This window comes from Acanthaster planci, linkage group LG11 (assembly GCF_054643075.1).
Source record: "Acanthaster planci isolate LZ-2023a linkage group LG11, COTS_SCS, whole genome shotgun sequence".
Classification (NCBI taxonomy): domain Eukaryota; kingdom Metazoa; phylum Echinodermata; class Asteroidea; order Valvatida; family Acanthasteridae; genus Acanthaster; species Acanthaster planci.
Window position 1 is genome coordinate 16,377,860 of NC_141787.1, and position 21,786 is coordinate 16,399,645.

Below are 21,786 nucleotides of genomic sequence, written 5' to 3' on the forward strand. Positions count from 1 at the left end.
TGCGGACGGAAGGGCTTGGTGATCATATTGGCGGCAATGCCACGGAAAGGCTGATTTCCAGGATGATTAGTTGTTTTAGGCCTGTAATTGGAGTGCAGCACCTTATGTGGAAAGTCGGGTCACACTCGCCTTCCTGCTGGGTCAAGATGTCACAGAACCCTGGACCATCGTTGAGCAACAAGGCATTACATGCATGCTCCATACACAAACTTGCTTACCGCTTTCAATTTTTCACTTATTTAGTAAAAAACAAATGCAGAACAACAATCAGAATTCCATAACATATGGACGTCAAATCCTGTGTCTGTTGATGTCGCCACTATGCTATAGGCCTAGCGTCGTGGCTTTCTTGACCAGATGAATGAAAATTATAGATATCAGTGATCGACCAATTTATTGTGAGGGTAACAGAATGATACATCATTGACTGATTGATCGATGACCATTCTCTTTTTCCTTGAAGTTTACCATCAATTTTATTTTTGGACAGGGTTGTCATTCCGCCGTCCATCAGAACACAGGGCCCCACGGAAGTTAGTAAACGCCCCGCTGGTTGAGTGACTGGTATTTTTCTAACAGGCCACACGAGTATGTGACTGCCTTTTGGCAATAATTGAAGATCGGTGTTTGTTTTCTTAGCTCAAAAACCAAAGCAAAACGTAACAAAACAACCAGGGTACTATAGGGAAACAATAGGAGATTTATGGTTGATATGATTACAAGCATTTCCGACAAAGAGCGTGCTAAATATGCCCAGCTTTGCAACCTTCTTGTCTGGAACTCACTGTTTGCTCGCTCCAAAAAAAAAATGACATTGTTTGCTCCGTTGGCCCTATTTACGCCCAGAAAGTTTTGCGATCATGTTTTCAAAATGAATTTTAAATTAAGAAATACAAATATGTCATTACTGGAGAAATTTGACTGAGAGTCCCCCCTGTCTGTATGTTAAAATGCTTGGGTGTGACCAGAGGACTGCATGGCCACAGCGTGAGTTCCTACCAAGTACCATACCCCTCCAATTGCGACACTTTACTGACCTTACGAGCGAGGAATGCGCCATGCCCCAATTAACGGATATACCCGTTAATTGGTGCATGCCTCGCACGTGCGACAGCCGTACGGGTTTCTAATCTGTGGATAAAGATATCGGGAATGTGTCCCGAGGGATATCAGGGGATGGGGTGAGTTTATGTGGGACTTTTCGTGGCACTGCACAGTGCAACCAAAGGCCCTTGAAACCAGAGTATACAGTAAGAAAAACAAAGGTTTGCGATATAAATTTGTTTTAATCTCAACATCAGGAGTCATGGAAAATTCAATTTTAGGCTTCATTTTTAGGCTAAAGGAGTATAATTTCATAATCTTCGAATACTGGAAAAATATTGTACGTCAGTCAAGACCAGTCAGTTTGTTGTAGAAAACCGTCGATCACCTCAAGTGAGGTTTAAAATTTAGGAAATTATTCCCGTATGTCAGCCGTGGACCGAGGAACTTCGGACTCAGCGCTTCTTTTTAATACAGTGCAAGATCGAAGTGGGTGTCGAAGTCGTCAGAAAGTTGAAGCCCGCCCTCTGTTGTCGACACTTGTAAATTAAAGATGGCTGCTTCCTGAGTTGATAACTTCGACATGTTCAACTCCTGAAAATTTGTTATCAAAGGAAAACAGAAAAACTGAACTTGTTCTAATTGGCACATTTTGAAATATGGAGAAGTTTTCGTCGCGAATAACAACTATTCTACCCAAGAGTATCAAAGAATTAGCTCTGAAAGATGTGGCAAAGGTACAGTCTTGGTTAGGACCTAGGCTAGCCCCCTAGTGCGTAGTGGCACGGACTCTCACTCCCGCTCCATGGGAGTGAGAGTCCGTGCCACACTAGTGGGGCTAGACCTAGGCCTATCTTTGTGGCGTCGGCGCGTAATGTCATAATAGGCCTAGGCCTCATAATAATTGTGAGACAAGCTCACTTTAGAGGCAATCCTTATTTAGATGTGTCATAGCCTTCAGCACCCTGTTCCTTGAATAAGGAAACAAAGTCCACTTTCTCAAACTAACTAACATTTGACCTTGAGGAACCATTGCTCAATCCACAGGCCTAGTGCCTGGGCCCAGTTTAGGTAAATTTTAACAAGCAAGAAAACCACAAATTTCTAACTCAAGTTTGGCAAAAGATAACAGATGCGTTGAATCGAGGCATTTTGTTTCTCCTCTGGTTACCTGACTCGGGCATTTTGGATTCATCAAAATGAATCTCCATCCAGATCAAGGAACCAGACTTCATTCAATAATTTGTCATCATTCACAGCTCTTCGGGGAGGTCATGTACACTGCTGTTTTACCCCAAAATTCCTCTCAAATACCAAAAGCCCTGTTCTTTATTTTTTTCTGATATGAAAGAGGACATCACCAACAACTTGTTTAGATAAGTTGTTTCGAAAAAGTAGAATTTGTTCCTTTATCATAGGAACAGGGGTGCTAAAGGTAATGAACACCTTAGATGACCTTGCTACTATATTGTGTGTGTCTTCAATTGTCACAGTTGGTAAATACGATTCATATGAACCAGATAAAAGAGGTATTTTCTGGACAACTCAGGTACTTGTAGGTCTATGCACAACCATTCAATTTGTCAAGCCTTCCAAACTGTTAAAAAGATTGAGGGAAAGAGTTGCATTGACGAACAACACTTGATGCCCCTGTGCAAAATTCTATGAGACTTGTCTGAAAAAAAAAAAGAAATGCTTTCTAAGTAAATGTTAGGGAATTTTCTAAGCTAAATTTCACTTTTTAGGACGTGTTATCACTTTTTGAGCATGATGGCTGTTATAATTTTAAGGGAAAATTAGTGTTGTCTGCATTTGGATCTCTTTCTAAATTGAGTATACAATAAACCTTGTATAGGTCAAATTTGTTTAAGTTGGATTTTACATACCTTAGATAAAGTTGCTTGGAACATTGATTTCAGAAAGAGATTCATTAACGGACAGCACTAGTTTTTGCTTGAAATATTATAACAGCCACCAGAAAGTGATAACATATCCTAAAAAGTGAAATTTAGCTAAGAAAATTCTGAAGCATTTAATTAAAAAACACTTTTTTTTTCAGACAAGTCTCATAGGTTTTTGCACAGGGACATCAATGTTGTTCATATATTGAACTCTTTCCCTGATGTCTTATGTTCTTAATAAAATTCCTCACTCCCATGTAAGCCTGATTGCAAAAGTTGGATTTTTCCATTTCTTGGACAAATCAACCCGCAACGTTTCTTAATTTTTTATCTCCTTTATCTCCGGTGAAACATGCCTCTGCTGTTAAACACGGTAACACCAGTGATACCAACTCACATGGCACAATCGGTGAAACATGCCTCTGCTGTTAAACATGGCAACACCAGTGATACCAACTCACATGGCACAATCAGTGAAACATGCCTCTGCTGTTAAACATGGCAACACCAGTGATACCAACTCACATGGCACAATCGGTGAAACATGCCTCTGCTGTTAAACACGGCAACACCAGTGATACCAACTCACATGGCACAATCAGTGAAACATGCCTCTGCTGTTAAACACGGTAACACCAGTGATACCAACTCACATGGCACAATCAGTGAAACATGCCTCTGCTGTTAAACACGGTAACACCAGTGATACCAACTCACATGGCACAATCGGTGAAACATGCCACAATTTTGTAGTAGTATGAAAATAAATGATGTTTGATGTTAGAACCGTCTCGGTATTACTTTATTTCATGCTTCGTGGGCTGTGGCCGACTGGCCGTTATATGGCTAGTGATCAATGACTGTGTGATGCATATTGTCTTCTTTGTGGAAGTCGGATTTTTGCCCAAGTTGCAAAAAATCGGTTGGTCCCATTGGATCTAACTTATCTGAGATTTACTGGAGTTTCTTGATCATATGAACAAACAAGGGCTCTGACCATTCCAACCCATCGATGATTTGCACACACGGCACCGCTGGTCATGGTGACTGTATCAGTCATCATTGTCATGAACTTAGCACAGGATTTCTCTAGCTACATTCAAGTACAGTGTAAATATATGTATTTGTGTTTTTGTTTCTTTTTTTGTAATATTTATTCAATCAACGTACGTTTGTTTGGCTAATATGTTATTGAAGGTTTTAGTTTTGTAACTTTTAAGAGTATTTTATGTTTTAATGCAGTTTTAAACATAATTGTAACAAATCTCACAGATCAGTCCTGGCTTTGGACAAATTTGGATAATAAAAATAATTTTAAAAATTCAATTCAAAAGGATTGCCATACATGCGTCAACGTTTGAGACAATCTTGTATATTCTAAAGCGTTATTTACTCCAGGAAGTAACTGGCTGTGCTGTCCACCTTCTCCTCCAAGAGTGTGCTGAGAATTTCTTCCAAGGTGACATCCAACAATCGCTAGCCAAGTCAGAGGAACTCTTGAGCTACAGTTGGGAAAAGCTCAACACTGGACATTGGAAAGATGTTAACATAGCCTGGAGACATGTCTACACATACGGGTCGCTTCTTAAAGTTATGAGTATCTGTGCTCAATGTGACAGTGGGGATAACACAGAGGATGCATTCCAGACTAAATTTAAGGTACAGTGTTTTCAATGAACTGCCTGGTTGTGTAAATGTATCCCAATCCAACAAAAGGAGTCATAAATTACCCAGGTCACTTTGGATTGAAGGCCTTCAAAGGAATCTTGCAATGTAAGTCTATAAAAGTTTCAACAATTTTGATCAGGGTAATGTCTGTTGTCATCGGGATCCCCAACTGAGTGTGCATCATTTCTCCAAAGTGTTCAGTTTTGCTTTTTGCGTGGCTGCCATTTTGTAGGCCAGTCCTTGTGTTCCACAGGGTAAAGCACAAAGGAGGTTTCCTGTGCAAGATGGCTACCATGCAAAGTCTCTATTGCCCATGCTTGCAAATTAAGGAATTAACTGCAAAAAACACGGATCAAAGACTCTTTTTGTGGGAACCGGTCACAAATGTTAGTTGTTTATGTACCAATCTAAGAAAAAGATTATTTTGTGTACAGAAAGCCACAGTAATGACAACTTTTGACAACTTTTTTCAGAATGACTGGACATTGATGGATTTTCTGATGATGAAAGTTCCTGTTTGTGCTTAGACTTATCTGTCAGGACACATCCCTATTGTTTTCAGAACTAGGCCTATTAGTTTTCATCAGTAGCAGGTACTTAGGCACCTGCTCATTGTGAACATGGTCTAATGCAGAATCATTGCCTGTACCTTGTTGAGACGTGAATTTGATTTCACTTTCTCTTGCTTCAGAAAGCTTTAGAGGCCTGCGATATGGGTTTACTCATGGGAGCTCCTGTTTTGGATAACATCTTGAGTCGTTTTGCTAGAGCCATACAGACTGTCTACCAGCCACTCCTTCCTGAGCACTGTAGAAGCAAAACTCAGGCATGTCCATACTATCCGTGCAAGTACATTCACAGGATTTTCACACTTTCTGCATTACACCATCATTAGTTTGATAATAATTTCCTGAGCTCAACAATGTTTAATAGTTCAATTACCTCTTATTTTGAAAATTCATCTCATTTTCAGTTCTTTTCATCTTTCTGATAAACTTAAGTTGAAAGGCACCATGCTAAAAAATCACGTCCTTTTTGAAAATTTGAAAGAACGTGAATTATGATGTTGTAGTTTGTTGATTGAGCTGATCTCTTGAAAGTACCTCCTTGATTGACTTCCATCTTTGTAGTCCAGTAGTTAGTTCACTTTTCCTCCTTCCAACAGGAGCCGTTTGTCAAGCCTTCCCTTCCATCTTGTCCAGTCCTAACCATCTCTAAGGAGCATGAGATCCCTCGAGTGTCCTGCCCATCTCTCTTTCATTTCCAGTCTCAGTCCATGCAGACAAAGACCCCAGTCATCATTCAGGGAGCGATGGACCACTGGCCAGCCTTAGGAGCCAGGAAATGGAGGTAAAAATCCTTCCTGCCCAGTGATCCTGTCATTTCTTTAAGTGTGGATTTCTTCCCTTTGTTTGTGTCTTTGAGATGAATTTGATAAGTTTCTTTTATTTACATTTGTTTGTAGTCAGATTTCTTGCATACAAATTTGAACTTCCTCATTTAAAATTTGCTGTTGATAGAATCTTATCCAGATAGCAATCCCTATGCATCACAGGTGTATTTGTTTACATTCTTAGAGTGTCACTCCCTTGTCAATTATCAGTTTTATTTGGGTTTGTGTCTTCACAGTTTAGATTATCTACATCATGTAGCAGGTACTCGTACAGTTCCTATAGAGCTTGGAGCTAAGTACACCGACGAGTCTTGGTCGCAGTCACTGATGACAATCTCAGACTTCATCTCAACATACATCGAAGGGAAGGTACTGGTTTTGATATTGTCTCATTGTTCCTTTTGAAGCACGCCCTCTGTTGATCTGACAATCTTGAAAGTGAAATATCAAGACAGAGGTATCAAGAACATAATTGGCAAATTGGTGCTGATGTTGAATACGTGCAGAAAATTACATTTACCTGATGTTCAGATAAGTTCAGTTAACTAACAAGTTACTCATTATTCTGTGGAAGTGCTGTGGTTAAGATGAAATTCTTGGGTGAAGTTTCCTAAGCCAGTGAAGTCGAAAGAAAAGTCCTGTGAGGTTAAAAGATAATCTTTCTTGAATGAAATACAGAGAGTATTTTTTTTCATTCATATAGAAAACATCACAGGGAAAAGGTCAGGTGGGATATTTAGCCCAACACCAACTGTTCTACCAGGTAGGTTTTTGTCTTTGTTTGAATTTTAGTTACAAAGGAAAAAAAACCGATTGGCGTTATTCTTCATTCTTGCATTGAGAATTGAATGTTAAAAGCTGACTTTGTAATTGTTTGCAATTGTGCCTAAATTACTGATAAGATATACATTTACCAGAAGCTTTGTAGATAGCTGAAGGAGAAAAAGTTGTTTGTTGGTTTGTTTTGAAACGTTTTTTGTGGCTGTTTTTCCTCCCACACTCGATAAAATAAGAGGAACCTATAACATAAGAATATCCACCTTTCTCTTGTCAAAAAATGGACCACATGGAACACAAGAGGGGGCACTTGTTGAAATGCAAGTTGCTATCATAAAATTTCTGGCCAAGCAATTTCGAACATGAGGCAAGATTTAGTCGACGTGGCTACTTAACCCCAACCTTCCCACGTCCTTCAAAATCCACAAGGAAGTTTTGAAGGATTTTTTCTATGGGGCTTGATGCCCCTTGAAAGCTGAAGTACATATACACAGAGTGTGCCATTAATTTCCTGCACTTCAGGGATGCAGAAGAGTTTCCTAAAAATGTGTTCAGAGTTAGGGATAACAGTTTTCAGCCATTAATCATTTTGGTGGAGATTTTTTTCTCACACACTATGGGGATATATTCTTAGGCTGAGGGAGCCTTTCAATATTACCACAAATTAATTTGGTGTTATAATTAGCCTCTTACATACATGGCACAAACAGAAAAATAGGACAGTATCAACAAAAACCAACCATACACTTTAAAACGTCGCACCTTTGTGTCATTTGTCGCCCGATCTTTAATTGTTTGATCAGTCAAAATGCTTGTTGTATCAACAAATGTCTTGCTGTACCGTGTTTCCTAGTCTTGAAACAATTGTCCTGAGAAGGAGAGTAAGAGATATAAATTATAGAAGCATGTTTATAGTTACTGTTCATTTTTGTATTCCAAATGCTGTCTTGTGAAACCGGCTTGCTGTAAGAAGATTTACCCTTTATGATTAATTTAGGAATCTTAATGGAAAACACCTGCGTAAAAGAAGATCTACAATGTAAAAACAGTTGAAAGGGTTACCATTAAAGTGGTAACAGTTATGAAGGATTGGTTACCTCTGGACATTTTGTGCAGATCCACTTTGCCAGGGAAAAAAAAGAAGTCATTTATCTCTCTTCTTGCTAGCTTTGTAGCCAGTGTAATTCATCAGGAAGTCACGTTCGTAAAAGACAGGGGTGAAATGGATTGTTTTGTACTTATGCCATGGTGTTTGCCAGCAAAGGCTTTAGGAATGGTTTGTATATTACCCACTCTATCAGCTGACAAAACTTTTTAATGGAGTAAAGGCTTTGAATTATGTTTGAAATTCAAAAGAAGCTCCCAGTATTTCCCCGCCCCTCTTTCATTTTAGAGAAAAAAGGTAACCAAGCTTACCTTTTGAAAGGCTTACTTGTGTCTGCTAACTGCAATAATTGAAGCTGTCTCTCCTCAGAGAGAAAAGGGCAAGTTTTTTATACAGGCAGACAAGGATCAGATCTATCAATCATGGCTTGAATGGTGCCGGGAGTCAAACCTAAGGTCACATAAAAATTGCCGGACTAATGAGAATGGCATCTGATTTCTGTGTCGGTTTTGAATGCAGTTCTTTGTTGAGGCATTAGGCTAGCTAAACATATTGCATAGTTACATGTACATAAACGCAAGTCATTGGAAATAATATTGTCAGATCCTCAGATAAAAATTTGTTTCTTAATCTTGTTTTCCTTGTTGCTTAAGATTTTCTGTGATATGTTAATATTCCCTTTTCAGTATTTCCTTGCCTTACATGCACCTGGAAATCTTTGGCAATATGTTGTACATGATCATTAATGGCACAACTGTCAAATCCCACACATATTTTTTTCTTCACACTGACAAATTTGTTTTCCTTATTGGCTCATTTAACTCTTTATTTTCCTCTTTTTTTATTTTTTTGAGGTTCATTCCTTCCCTGAGTCTATCATGTCCTTCTCCAATCATCTCCTGCCATCAAACTCCATCATTTTCCTCCATGTTCTTTGTCCCATCTCCCCCTTCTCCTAACAGGTATAATATCTTTTTCCTGTTTGGCACTTTTTTTACTAGAAATCAAAGTAATGTCCATGCCACAAATCACAAGACGGAAGCATCATTAACAAGATAACCATTTGTACAAACAGCCTGAAAAATGGAATAACAAGTTAATGAGGAAATTTATTTACTCCGATTGATCCTAATAGTTATGTGACCAATGTGCTAAATTGCCATAACAACTACTATCTCCACAAATGAGGATAACGAATGATATCCCTCAGGCATATTTTCTTAATCTGCCAGCTTAAAATCTGACATTTTATGAAGGAATGAAGATTTCAGATAAGATAGCACAGCTTCAGATTATGCAGATGACGAGGGGAGTTCCAAAACAAAGTTATAAATCACCTTGAGATTTTGCTTCAAAATTGAAGCTTTGGCAATATCAAGATCTGTTTTGGGGGGAGGAGTTAAACAGAAGTGACTTTGAACGTCAAACCTCACCTTGTAGTGCTACTGCTGCTGCTTGTAAAGAAAAAATACTCAGGGGAAAAGAAGTAAATTGAGGGCATCAGTCAAGAAATATCTCTGGTGCTGCAAGGTGCTGGAAGCTTTTCATTAACCAGAAATAAAAGATGTTTATTGGAAAGAAGCTGAGTCAGATTCTGTTTCCGGTTGTATCTCTCACGATATGTAGCTCCTCTACAGCATTTGTATTTATGCGAGGATAACGATATTTTTGATTATCTGAGAAAAAATATTTTGAACCAAAGGTCAAGGACGTGTTGATGCTGGCGACTGCACAAGTCAAACTTTCAAGGTTAAGGACCCAGTAACCTTGTAACCGTGTGTAATTTTGCAAACGTTGATGACGATGACTTAATATATTTCCTAATTGTGACAAATGAGGAGACCTTGTGACTACTCATAATTGCGTGAGATGGCGAAGAGTTGGAAAATTATTTTTGAAGTAATTTAGGAAATTGTAGATTAGTGATGGTCACTCCTCTTGCACAAGCTTGTCACCATATCAAACCTCTATATGACCACAATGTTAATCCAAATCAGATAAACTAAACCCTGTCTATAAACTACACCCCACAGCGAGGGGTGCAGTGATGAGCCTGGCTGTGGGGTGCAGTTAAGAGCATAATAAGTGTAATAAAAAGTAATAAAAATAACTTTTCTGTTTTGAGATAAAATAGTTAGAAAATTCATATATCTCTTTTGTGAGTTTTGTGAGTAATATGTCTTTGTAAGCATCTCCAAAGAAAAGAAAGATACTTTTCCATATTGTTACCATTCACCTATTACTTAATTTTCCATCCTCACCATGGAAAACTTCCCATCTCACCACTTGTTCATTGCAGCCTTGGTTCTGCAAGTACCCAAATGTGTGTAGAAAAGATCGCCACATGCAGCAGAATCTCTGCAATCAACCCCCCCCCTGTTTCTCCTGTCCAGTTGCACAAACATTGCCCCATCCTCCTTTAAAATTGAGCTTCAGATTTCCCCATCATCCACACCTGCTCAATGTTGAAATAGTCTAAATTGAATGTTCAACAGGTTGACATCATATGTCCAATGCAGAAACTGTTACCAAGTTCGGCCCAGTATATTTAAAACCTCCAGAATGTCAGATTGGCAACCATCCAACATGCACTGACACCCTGCCCCGGGGAATTTCCCTGTCACCCCTTGATCTTATTTCATTTCTGCTCTCTGTTCGTTTAATCTTATTATTCAATTCAGGACACGGAGAATTACCTTCTTCTCCCCACTTGGCCCCCAGGGGGCGATGTTGTAGTTGATGAAGTTGATATGTGTGAAGGAATCCAATTCTTCTTTTCCATTTTGGAAAACATCTGTTTCCATACCTTCCAGCTTGTACCTTCATTTGTACATGAAACATCTCTTCTAACTGACATTTTTCTCCTTGTCTGTTGTTACTTGTCCCTCGGTGTGCGTCACCCATTTTGTCATTTTTCTTGTCTTTCATTAGGATTCCCATTATGTAAGATACGTAATACTATGACTTCTTGATCGACTGTGTACATTGTATTTCTCTTTGTAAAAAGCCAATTATGGTTCAAGGATGCGCTTCAGTCGAACGTTGTGTGCCGCAGATCCACAGTGAAGTCTAGAGGAAAGGTCAACTCAATGGACACAAAATGGCTGGTCTTATCAAAGATGGCACCAAGGTGCCCACAGTTATGTTCCTCTCTTTTTGCCTTTTTTTTCTTATAAGAATTATGTGGACCATTAAAGGGCTATGATGTGTGCATATCTAGACAAAAAAACCACTTCAAGCTGTGCCGTTATTCATCCATTTTGGGTGACGCTCCTAGCAATTCCCTTTATATTCAGTTGACGTTTGTATTTTTTTGGTACTGAATCATTCCTTGGATCTGTGATTCAGAAATGGCACGCAACTCATTGCCATTTTTGGCTCACTTTCCTCAGGGGAGAAATTTCCAAGTTGTGGTAATTACCAGCACAAATTGGCATAATGTGAGATCAAATTGGCACTTATGGTAAGAAATGGATGTACTCTGGGACTTCTGGCAAAGACATCAGAAAACTCATGATTCACAAACAAATCCTGTGCAAAGCCCCTCTATGGGGAAGAAAACCAATTAACTTCCAAAAAATGTTAACTTCAATCAATCATTCACTCTGACACTGCCCTAAACACATATAGTCCCTCTAGAAAACTATTTCAGCTTCACATGAAAAAAAAAAAGGAAAAATACCTCATTTTGTTTTGTTTTGTTGCTACCCGGTTCCAGTTCTGAACAGGTGAAAGGACAAAATTCTAGTCTAACCCCTGTAGCACAACCTGGCCCAGTTACACGCTTATTTTCCAAAAAGATTGAAATTGTAAGGCTTCATATTTACCCATTTTTTTCCAACAGTGCCCTTTTTGTTATTATCCTTGGTCAAATTGTGGAAATGATAAGTGTCATAATGTGGCTGGGGTGTGTGTAGTTTGGATATAGAGTGGTGCCGGCAGAAAGGAACTCTTTACCTCAAACACTTCAGGGGAAAAATTATCAAAGTGTAATATTTATCGCGAAACAAATGAACAGATTCTTGCATGAACTAGTTCAGATGAATAAACACCGCTTAATGTTTTGGCTGTTCACTGTTCCTTTTGCTGAGCCAAAGGTTTGTGTACTTAGCAAGGGAATTATGCAGTTGAGAACCCATGCAAGACAGACCACCAGGGTTTAAGAGTTTAAGATGTCTCTGTTTGCCTTGAAGCGAAGACCTGGGCGTCAAAGTTGCTAAGGTTCCAAAAGTGTCCAAAAAAGTATGGTATCTAAAAGATGCAAAGGTATCCGTGTGGTGAAAACATTGTCGACCATGTGTCTTGTATTTCATGAAGGAATTGAGAAGATCGAACTGTTTTTTGTGCTTAGCCCCAAAACTCCCGGCAAAGCAAATTTATGAATTCAACCCTAGGAAAGTGAGATGAAATGACAGTAGCAGTTGTACTTTTTTATTTTGACAAGCGTCTGTCATCTGGTAAGATTGCAGCTAATCCCAAATGATATCTTGAACCGGATGGTGCGTGACACATCAGGAAGAAGTCACATGGTGAAAATATTCTTTTCTTCCCGAGGCACTTCAGGTTGCGTGACTTGGTACATGTATTTGCTCTTTTAACATGGTATACATGAATTAAGAAGGTGAAGAAGAAAAGTAGTCAAATGGGAATAAGTCCTAATGAGGAATGACCACATGTCATCAAGATACATGTAGTGTTCAAATACATGTAGTGTTCAATTTTTTTTATTGTTATTTTATTGTTACAAAGCAACCTCAGGTTTTACTGACAAGGGGGATGGATCCGGTGGAGTCTTTCACCATGGGTCAAAGACTGGTGCCAGTGAGGTGTAATCATTCAGTATGAGTTCCAAGTCACAAGAGTTGCTTGTGTATGGTCAAGGCAATACGTAAAGAGATATACATCATCAAGAGATTGCTGTGTTTTTTTTTTCTAATGCAATGAACAACTAACAAGGAACCCCCTTCAAAGAAAATAAATCAGTAAGTCTTTCATCTAGTTTCTCACTTATTTCTCATATACTACTTGAAACCTGTTCACTCCACTGCTACTACTTCTCTCCCCTCACAACTGAAAACCCAAAACTGAAAACTCTAAACCCCTAACTCAAAACCAAAAACTGTAAACCCAAAACCCAAGACTGCAAACTAAAAGTTTAAAACTTAAAACCCTGATCCTAAAACTAAAAATTTGAAACAAAAAAACCCAAAACTTGAACCAAAACCCCAAAAACTAAAACCCTAAACCACCGAAACCCCAATCCCAAAACTGAAAACTCAAAAAACAAAACTTAAACCAAAAGCCAAAAAACCTGATAACATCCAACATTAAACATTCATGAGTAGATGATTTCTTGTATCACTGTGGAGAGACTTTCATGGACTAATAGGCTTGCACTTCCTGTGTTTAGTTATTTCAAACATTTGCTTATAATCCTGTCAAGATGTGTTCCAGATTGGGATGCTGTGATAAACATGTTCTAAGATAGTGTTTCTCATGATAATTGAAGTTGACTTGTCTGGACCCTCCAGTCACGTCCAGCTAGATACTGTAGTGATGCTCAATTTATGTCTTGTGGCTTGCTTTGAGCTAATTACCTTGTTACAGTCTCAGGCAAGACACAGTTCAAATTGACACCATTTGGTTATCAATTCCTTCTGACCACATCAGGTTTTTCCTGGCCTTTATTCGATCATCCAAAAGGAAAACTTACCTGCCCTACACTTTTGGCCCAATTAAGTTTCAAGTTTGGATGGAGCCCATTATATTGTAAAGATGGACAAGATCCAACCCCAGATTGACAAATTGGTTTGTTTGTGTAGTTAATCAATTCCCCTCCAGTCACTTGTAGTTTTGTCCAATCCACTGCTTGTTCAGTTCCTTGTGTACCCTGTACCGGTCCCAGGGATGAAGCAGATTTCTGAGTAATTCAGGATGGCAGATTTCTTGTCATCCTTGGTTAGTTTACCGAGGATTTGCTCGAGGTGATTTCCTGATATTCCTTTCTCAAGTCAAACCTGACTGATGTGGTTAGAAGTGCAAAGTTTATCAGTTTGATCTTCCGGACTGTTTACTTGCTCCTTACTCATGAAATTTGTTCCTTTCGTTGTTTGCTGCCATGCTCTGTTAAGTAAATCCAAGTGGTACCATTCAGTCCCATTCCTTGCAGTGTAATCTTTCACTAATAATATATACAGTGTAGTTGATAAGCTCATATGCACAGTACTAAGTACAATTTTGAATCTAAGGGTGCAGTCCACTAATTCAAGTGAGAATTTTTGGCCAGCTCATTAGCATTAAAACTTCCCCCACAGTATCTTTTGAAAAAGGAGATTGTTTGGCCCCCCAAAATGGTGAGATTGTGTAAATGTTTGCCAGGATCAACTCCCTGGGTCTTTGGACTTGCATCTGAGAGCAGGATGGCTACAAAATATGGTTAAAAAAATGGTCCTAAGTGCCATAGAAAGTTCAGGGTTGCCACTTTAAAAATCACTTTGGGGGAGGGGGGTGGTTTTGTTTTGTAGGAATAATTAAATATGTAATTAGTTAACCTCCCCATTGAAAAGAAATTAAAAGACTAGGGACCAGATAATAATTTGATTTGTGTTTCAGATACCTCAGGGATGTTGGTATGCAGGTTGTTAGGCCCTGAACAGCACTGATTTTACACAGTTTCCAATGGGGCTTGAATTAGTGGACTGAACCCCTATGGTCCAAAAGTACCAAACTCTACCCCTGTGTACATGTAGTCACCATGCCAAACTAAGTGCATTCTGAGGATAGTATCATCCTCATTTCCTGTCTGGTACCCTACCCTGCATTCCTCTAATGCCAAAATTGCCAAAAGACCCATGCTTTTACTCTTTTTTTGTGCATATTATTCTGTTGCAAATTGGCCACACTTATGGGACCACACTAATTCTGTAACTTTGCATAGAGCAAGCAGAGACAGAAGCTGTAATCATAACCTCTTAGCATGTGTGAAAGTGGAATCATAGAGCATTTTCAAAATGAGTGGATTCGGCTTAGACTTTGGTTTTGCTGGTTCCAGCCATTTTGAAGAAGCGTTCAAAACCACCTGTTCAAGCTCTGACTGGAACCAGCGAAACCAAAGTCTAAGCGAATCCACTTGTTTCGAAAATGCTCATAGACTTCATTGTAGAAAAGATGTTTTTACTTTCTGAAATGAGGAATCCTGCCTCATCCTAGCTGGAGATACTGTTCTTGACCTCCTGTCTCCGGCTGACCTCATAGCTCACCCATGGGGAAGGTGTAACAGGTGCACTTTAGGTTTACCAACAGGTCCATTGGGTATTCAATTTTAATCTGTTTTTGATGAGTAACAACAACCTCTTTCATAATGGGGCACCACTTGGGCTGTGTTGTGTGTAATAAAGCTGCAGTTACCTTGCAGATTTGTGGAGCGTCCAGCCAAGGAATGAGTCCAGATCCTTACCACCTGATTTCTTCGTCTTCTGACCCAAGACTTTCAGTCTCCTAACTTCCTGCTGACGTAACTTTGTCTCAAACTTGTAAGGAAGAGGTACAGGGTCAAGGAAGTCTTAAATCATGTGAATTAGGTTTTTCTCTTTACGTATACCCGAACGTTTTGTAGACCTGCCTTATTTGAAATAAAACCCCAATTTCACAATGTTGGTCAAATTCAGTTTAGAAAATGTCAAATCAGAGGAGTAGTTTTAAAGTAGATACTTTTTCAGTTGAACTTATACCCCATAGGAGGGGCAAACTAGGCCAAATGTTCCAAGAATTCTACTTGTATTTATGGATCCCACCCCTGATAAGTATCCTTTCTGTTAATACAACCCCTCCCCCCTTCCAATGATTGACCCTGCCCAGACAGATGGCCTCCTTGTATCAGTCATCAGGGCTTGGTTGGATAAGTGGCCCAATTTGTCACTCATTTTGTCTGGAACAAAATATGACCCTTTCCTCAGGCTCAGAACCTAGGACTTTTATCATGACACTGCAATGTGTGTGCTGTACCCTGTAGACACATTGGCAATGGTAATACAACTTCACTTGTTGATAAAAGGGAACAGACTATTTTTCCTTCCAGCCTCATTTTGGTTACATTGCTTTGAATGGTAACAAAATAAGATGACTGCCCCATGATAGTGGTCTAGACTTTTAATCCCTGCTCTGTTCTATAGGTTAGTCAAGCCACCTCCTTTCTTTGCTTCTTGCTATCTCTTTATCCTCCCGTAGCATCAAAGAAATTTGTGATTACCAAAATGAGATAAAACTCACTCAAATACTTTTGAGATTTGAATAAATTACAAGGAAGGCATGGTTTGATTGTACATATTGGCATTTGGTTTATGTTTACTTAATTTCTGCATAGTACCAGATGCTGGCCAACATTCATCTCTCTTGTTGGAACATTGCAAATCTACCACAGCACAAAACAATAGTTTGGGATAACAAGCCAGAGTGTACACAAGATTTTCAGTAGGCTCTAAATTATTACTTGGAGGAAATCCACTTGTTTCCCAGCAGAGCAGAATACACTTTGCACAGGTGTAAAGCTGAGGTGTCAGGTGCTGGTTGTATTCCATATGGATAACTTTCTCTCAATATCTGGTTGTTCATTCACCCAGTAGGGTTACAGAGGTCATTGCCAACATAAACACCTTCAAACCACACAGAATTGATTCAGTCTAACTACCTTTTATTCATTGTAGCCAATTCCGCGGCCAGGATCTCTTGTTCAGAGGCCATGTCACGTCCTAGGCACAATCCAAAATCTGTCATCCCTTAGAGAGACTCAGATATCATAAATGGCTCAAAGAAATCGGTCACTGCACAAAAAAAAATAATAATATGTATCACACTTTCTTTCCTGGTTCGCCAAGTCAACCTCCCTGAAGATTTTGGTTCTTTTCCCTTGATCATTCACCCAGCCAAACCTTAGAAGAGAGACACCTGCAACCTTCAGTATCAAGTAACAGATACCCTCTGTCAACCCCCTTCCCAGGTCATTACCCTTTCCTTCTTCAGTGAGAAATATACACCTAATAACTGGGTAATGGAACCCTCAAAACCAAGCAGTCAACAATTTTTTAAGCCTCACCTTGTCTGGCCAGCCTACATGTACATGTAGGTATTTTGTTTTTCCCTGCCAGGTAAGCTGACTGTTTAAACAGTTTGGTCCCATCCTACCCTCCCCACCCACAATACAGATTTGAGGTACACTTTACCTTTCTAAAGCAAATATCCTTTTTCTAAATGAGCAGTTTTCTCCTGAATTGATATGTAATTAATATTTATGAATCACTTCCAATGTTAGCTTAAAAAATATGGTCCATCTGATTTTACAGCCCCAAATTACATGTGGATGCAAAAGCTAATGTGCAGAGGGTTTTGAAAAGATTGTGGAATATTCCTCCAGTGGAGGTCAGTTCCACAGTCCTCTCTGGACATTGCTCCAGTTATTTCTGGTGCCTGGCCAACATTCCTCAGAGGAGCAATGCCAAATTTCTCTCCTAAGGTGCAAATTTGCCAATGGACAACCTCTCCGGTCATCAATCCTCAACAGAATTCCTCCAGACTGATGAGGCCCTGAATGATATCCGACCCCTAAGCCAGTATCACCCCTGCCACTTCCACTTCCTAAATCCCAGGAGCTATGTCATCTTGGTTGGGGTAGGACCACTTTCCAATTGAGGGTGAAATTGTAACTGCTCTCTAGGTTGCTGTATTTATGTCTCTCTTGTGGACCATCATGACTGATGATAGAGATTCTCCCTTTGCAGTACTGTAGAGGACAGATGAGACGCAAGTACCTGTACATTTTTTTTTCACTTGAACATGTACATGAAGCACTGATGGATATCCTCCTCAGGGACATTTCACCACCTCATCTGTGGCTTTGTTGGAGAAATCTTTCAGAAGGTTGTTTGAGCCAACAAGTCCAAGAAGGTTCTCTTTGGAGATCATCTGAGATGGTCTTGTTCAAGGCATTTAAATGTTGGTCCAGTTTGCTACAAGAAGACCATTATTGCTGACTTGGTATTCATAATGAAGTAGAGAAACCATGAATTGAAGAGTAAAAATATTATTTATTGTTTTCAATTAATATTTATTATCTTACAATGTTTAATGACAGGAAATTGACTTTGAGTGATCTGGAGTGATCACTGTCATGGTAATTCATGTCTATCATCATTGTTCTCTTTAACGTTGTCAACATTAGCCTTTGTTGCTCCCACATGAGCAGTATGACAACCAGTGTGATAACTATCGTAGTGGCAATGACCACCTTTACTTCATTACTACACCCCTCTCACCATCATGACCCTTTGGGATTTGCAGTGCCAAGTTCATTCACACTGTCTTTTTGACAGCATCTATCATATCTTTGCCTCTCATTTTGTTTTGAACAAAGTAAGAAAAATGACACCAATTGGGTGTAGTCTCTCGGAAAGTGAATTGAACTGAATTGACAGAATGCTGATAAAAAAAATGGAGCAACTGTTGTTGCTGGAGGAGAATGTTTGATATCAGCTCCAGACAGTGATAAATCATGTTTACGCCTTACTCACAGGGTCTGACTCAGCTTTTAGCTTCCCCACTTCTGAGATCAACAAGAGTTGGCCAACCCCCCCATCCCCTTGGTAGCAAAGCAACAAGGTGTCTTTTTGTTAACTAGAATCATGGAAATCACAGAGGTCTGTGTACATTTGTTAGATCCTTCAATATGTGATTGGTAACCCCTAAAAAAGTTCACAGTTTGTTGGCAGTTGGTTAGCTTTTGATTATTGGTGCTAATCCAGAGCACAGACATACAAATCCACCTTGAATATCTGGTACCTTGTGTATGTACATTGTTGTAATATCAGGTAATGTGTAGACTTGGCTAATCTGTGAGTCACTTCTGAGAGTTGACAACAGGGACACACTTTCCTTACCTCTGTCGTCACATGGGGAAATTTAAAGGACCAGGGGCACGCCATCTGCACGTGGTTGGATGAAAGGACCTCATTTTTGGTTGAGCAGAGGCTTACTGATTTTTGTCATGGTATAAGACAATACAAAACTCCTTTCTTCATTTCGAAATTTCTTAGTGGGGGAGGGGCATCAGTGTAGGCAGAGGTCTTGTATTAATCATGGGATGTTTTGTTGTTGCCTGATAATGATAACTGCTAGCAAAGGATGTTCAGTTTTAATTGATTTTACACTTACGTATTTGCAGTTTGAAATGAGCAGTTGATGATTTTCCCTCACATTCTTGAGTTTTTAGAGATTGCAATGACACAGTGAAACCACTGTTAACCAATTTTAATGTCAGTAACATATTTTGCTTTTCATGTAAATGAAAGGGAAATGACATAACCAAACACACAGCTGGTCCGTCTTGCTTTTAACTGACATCATGTTTGTGTTCTTTGTGTAATCCAAATCATCCTTTGTTGCCATCGGCAACAAACTTTCTCATCACAACTTGGAAAGAAGGAAGAAGGTGGTATGACTTAATACATAACTGCTGTGTTTTCACCTTGAGTGTTGGTGCTGAAAGCATTAATTTCCTCCAATGTGGGGATGGGGGATTAAGGGTAATTACTTGAGTAATGAACTGTTACCTGAAAGACAACTTTAATTAACCTATATTTGTAAGTGGTTGGTTGATTGACATGAGAGAAATTCAAATAGCAAATGTCTACCTGCCATATTTTTGTGGAAAACTTTTCAACACATATTTGAGCACAAATCATGTACAGGCAGTTGCATTTATTCCCTTTCCTTTGTAAGAAAAATAAACATTTTGTTTTTTAATTTGGTAATTCAGCCAAACATTTTGTTTTGTCCAAATTTGACTTTCATATTTGGCAATTCAAGTAAGGAGTAGAGAGAAAGAAATGAAGGTTGCCGCAGATTTTTAGTCAAAATGTGACTTTTGGGGGGGCTTTTTTCAGATTCCTGAACTGAGAGATGACATCTGTATCCCTGACTACTGCTGTCTCCATGACAACAAGGAGGATGCAGAAAGAGAACACAATCCATCCTCTCAGTTCAACCAAGATAGGGATAGTGACTGTGATGATGTGGACAGCAACGTTGATATCAATGCCTGGTTTGGTCCAGCTGGTACGGTCTCACCACTCCACACCGACCCTAAGCACAACTGCTTGGCACAGGTTGTTGGAGAGAAATTTATTCGTCTGTACAGTGAAGAAATGACACCTTGTCTCTATCCCCATGGGGATCGGCTCCTTCACAACACCAGTCAGGTAAGATCATTACTGGAATCAGGTCCTCAAACCTTTTGCCCATGTCCTCTGTGTCACTCACTCAAAAATTGTTTTGTTCTCTTTTGATTTTCAAAAAGTAAAAGTATCTTCTACATCTTTACTAGAACTTTTGAAAATTTTAGGATGTTTTTATATTTAAAAAAAGCTAAATAAAAACTACCTATTGCTCCTACTAAAACATACCCATCAGACGTTAATAGCAGTCTACTTTTAATGTCTGACACACAGAAAGTTTTCAAGAATTTGACATTTCAAAAATGAAACTTCAGGTATATTTTGACAATAACCAAGACATCATAAACACTGCCAGGCTTTCCTGCCCAGCCTTTTATTACTTCGTGACCCTTTTAGTAAATCTTTCACAATTTCCCCTAAGGGCGTGGAGAATGTCATTCGACATAAACCCAAATTAATGGAAGCATTGCTGAATTCTGCAAAATGCAGAATCTTTTACTGTCATCTCCCAGGGACACATCTGGGTGATAAACTTCAAACTTTCCCTTAATTTTATTATGATATCTTGACACTTGAGTTGCCCATCAACTGAATGGTGAATTGAATACAAATTAAAATTTAATTGGACAAGAGCAATTGTGCATGGTTGACCACTGAGAATAGTTATTCTGTTGGTCATGACAAATACCAGACCAAGGAGTGGAAAAACTAAAGCAGGCAAAGTTGTGGACACTGAAATGAAATTGACCATTGACTCATTGCCTAGTTGTGCCTGTATGGTGGGGTTGCAGAAGCTGTTGTCTTTTCCGTTATTTATCTCTAGTGGAAATAAAAGGCTGGTGTAGGTGATCTCACGTCCAAGAGTTCCAAGTAAACTGTAAACTGTCATTTGTTTTTAATCTGAAAGTTTAGTTTGATATTTTTTTTCCCGTGGTGCATTACTATTGAAGGGGAAAACACTTCATCTCTTATTTTACAATCAGAAACTGGGCCCAAATGTTCCAGAGTTTAGCTTCTTTCATTACGTTTCCTTCATGAACCACAGCAAGATCAGGTCCTGCCAATTCTTATCTCTCCCGGCACTGAATAACCCTTGCGGCAATATTTTGAACTTTTGTGACCTTTTTTTGAGTCTCCAATGATGGATGTCCTTTTGTGGTTCCCAAGGAAATCGCTGCAGCTTAAGTTGATCAGTGCCAGTCATCTCATCTCCGTCCATTGATCAAACTTCAACCTCAAAGAATAATCACATGTCCGCGCAAATTAGGGCTTCTTCTGACTGACAAGGCTACAATGTTATCAATTCCATTGTCAGAGGCCTTCATGATTCACTTCTTGTCTTTGTAGTTTCCTACAATTAGACTTACTGTACCAATTGTTTGGAGAACATTGAATTTAAAGAGCACCAAAAAACGAACAAGGGGCAGTTTTGGACTCCCTTTGTGATATTTCACCACTCTAGGGAGAATTATTGATAGCAGTAAGATTGAATTGCTTTGTTTATCTCGGGATACTCATTCTCAGATTTGTAAGACTCAGTGACTCAGATCCTGGTATAATTTGAGCCACATCTTTGCTTTGTGGTTTTCTCTGAACGCTGCATGGAAGCTTAATAGAACTGACTAATTGACTAGTCCTTGTCAAACTTTACTTCCCCTTCTGCCATCTACCATC

The 21,786-nt window shown here is 39.2% G+C and overlaps 1 protein-coding gene across 3 annotated transcripts in view; it reads left to right on the forward strand.

Moving 5' to 3' along the window:
* The first annotated feature begins 1,579 nt into the window (after positions 1–1,579).
* kdm8 (lysine demethylase 8) overlaps positions 1,580–21,786 on the forward strand; it is a 40,436-nt gene continuing 20,229 nt past the window's right edge. For 2 of the 3 annotated variants that reach the window (XM_022229510.2, XM_087143208.1), the window contains exons 1-7: positions 1,580–1,781; positions 4,329–4,604; positions 5,305–5,439; positions 5,779–5,963; positions 6,243–6,375; positions 6,710–6,769; positions 19,822–20,136. In XM_022229510.2, coding sequence (XP_022085202.2) covers positions 1,704–1,781; positions 4,329–4,604; positions 5,305–5,439; positions 5,779–5,963; positions 6,243–6,375; positions 6,710–6,769; positions 19,822–20,136 — 1,182 coding nt within the window. In that variant the 5' untranslated portion in view covers positions 1,580–1,703. The remainder of the gene's footprint in view (positions 1,782–4,328; positions 4,605–5,304; positions 5,440–5,778; positions 5,964–6,242; positions 6,376–6,709; positions 6,770–19,821; positions 20,137–21,786) is intronic. The other variant, XM_022229511.2, reaches the window with a different exon arrangement.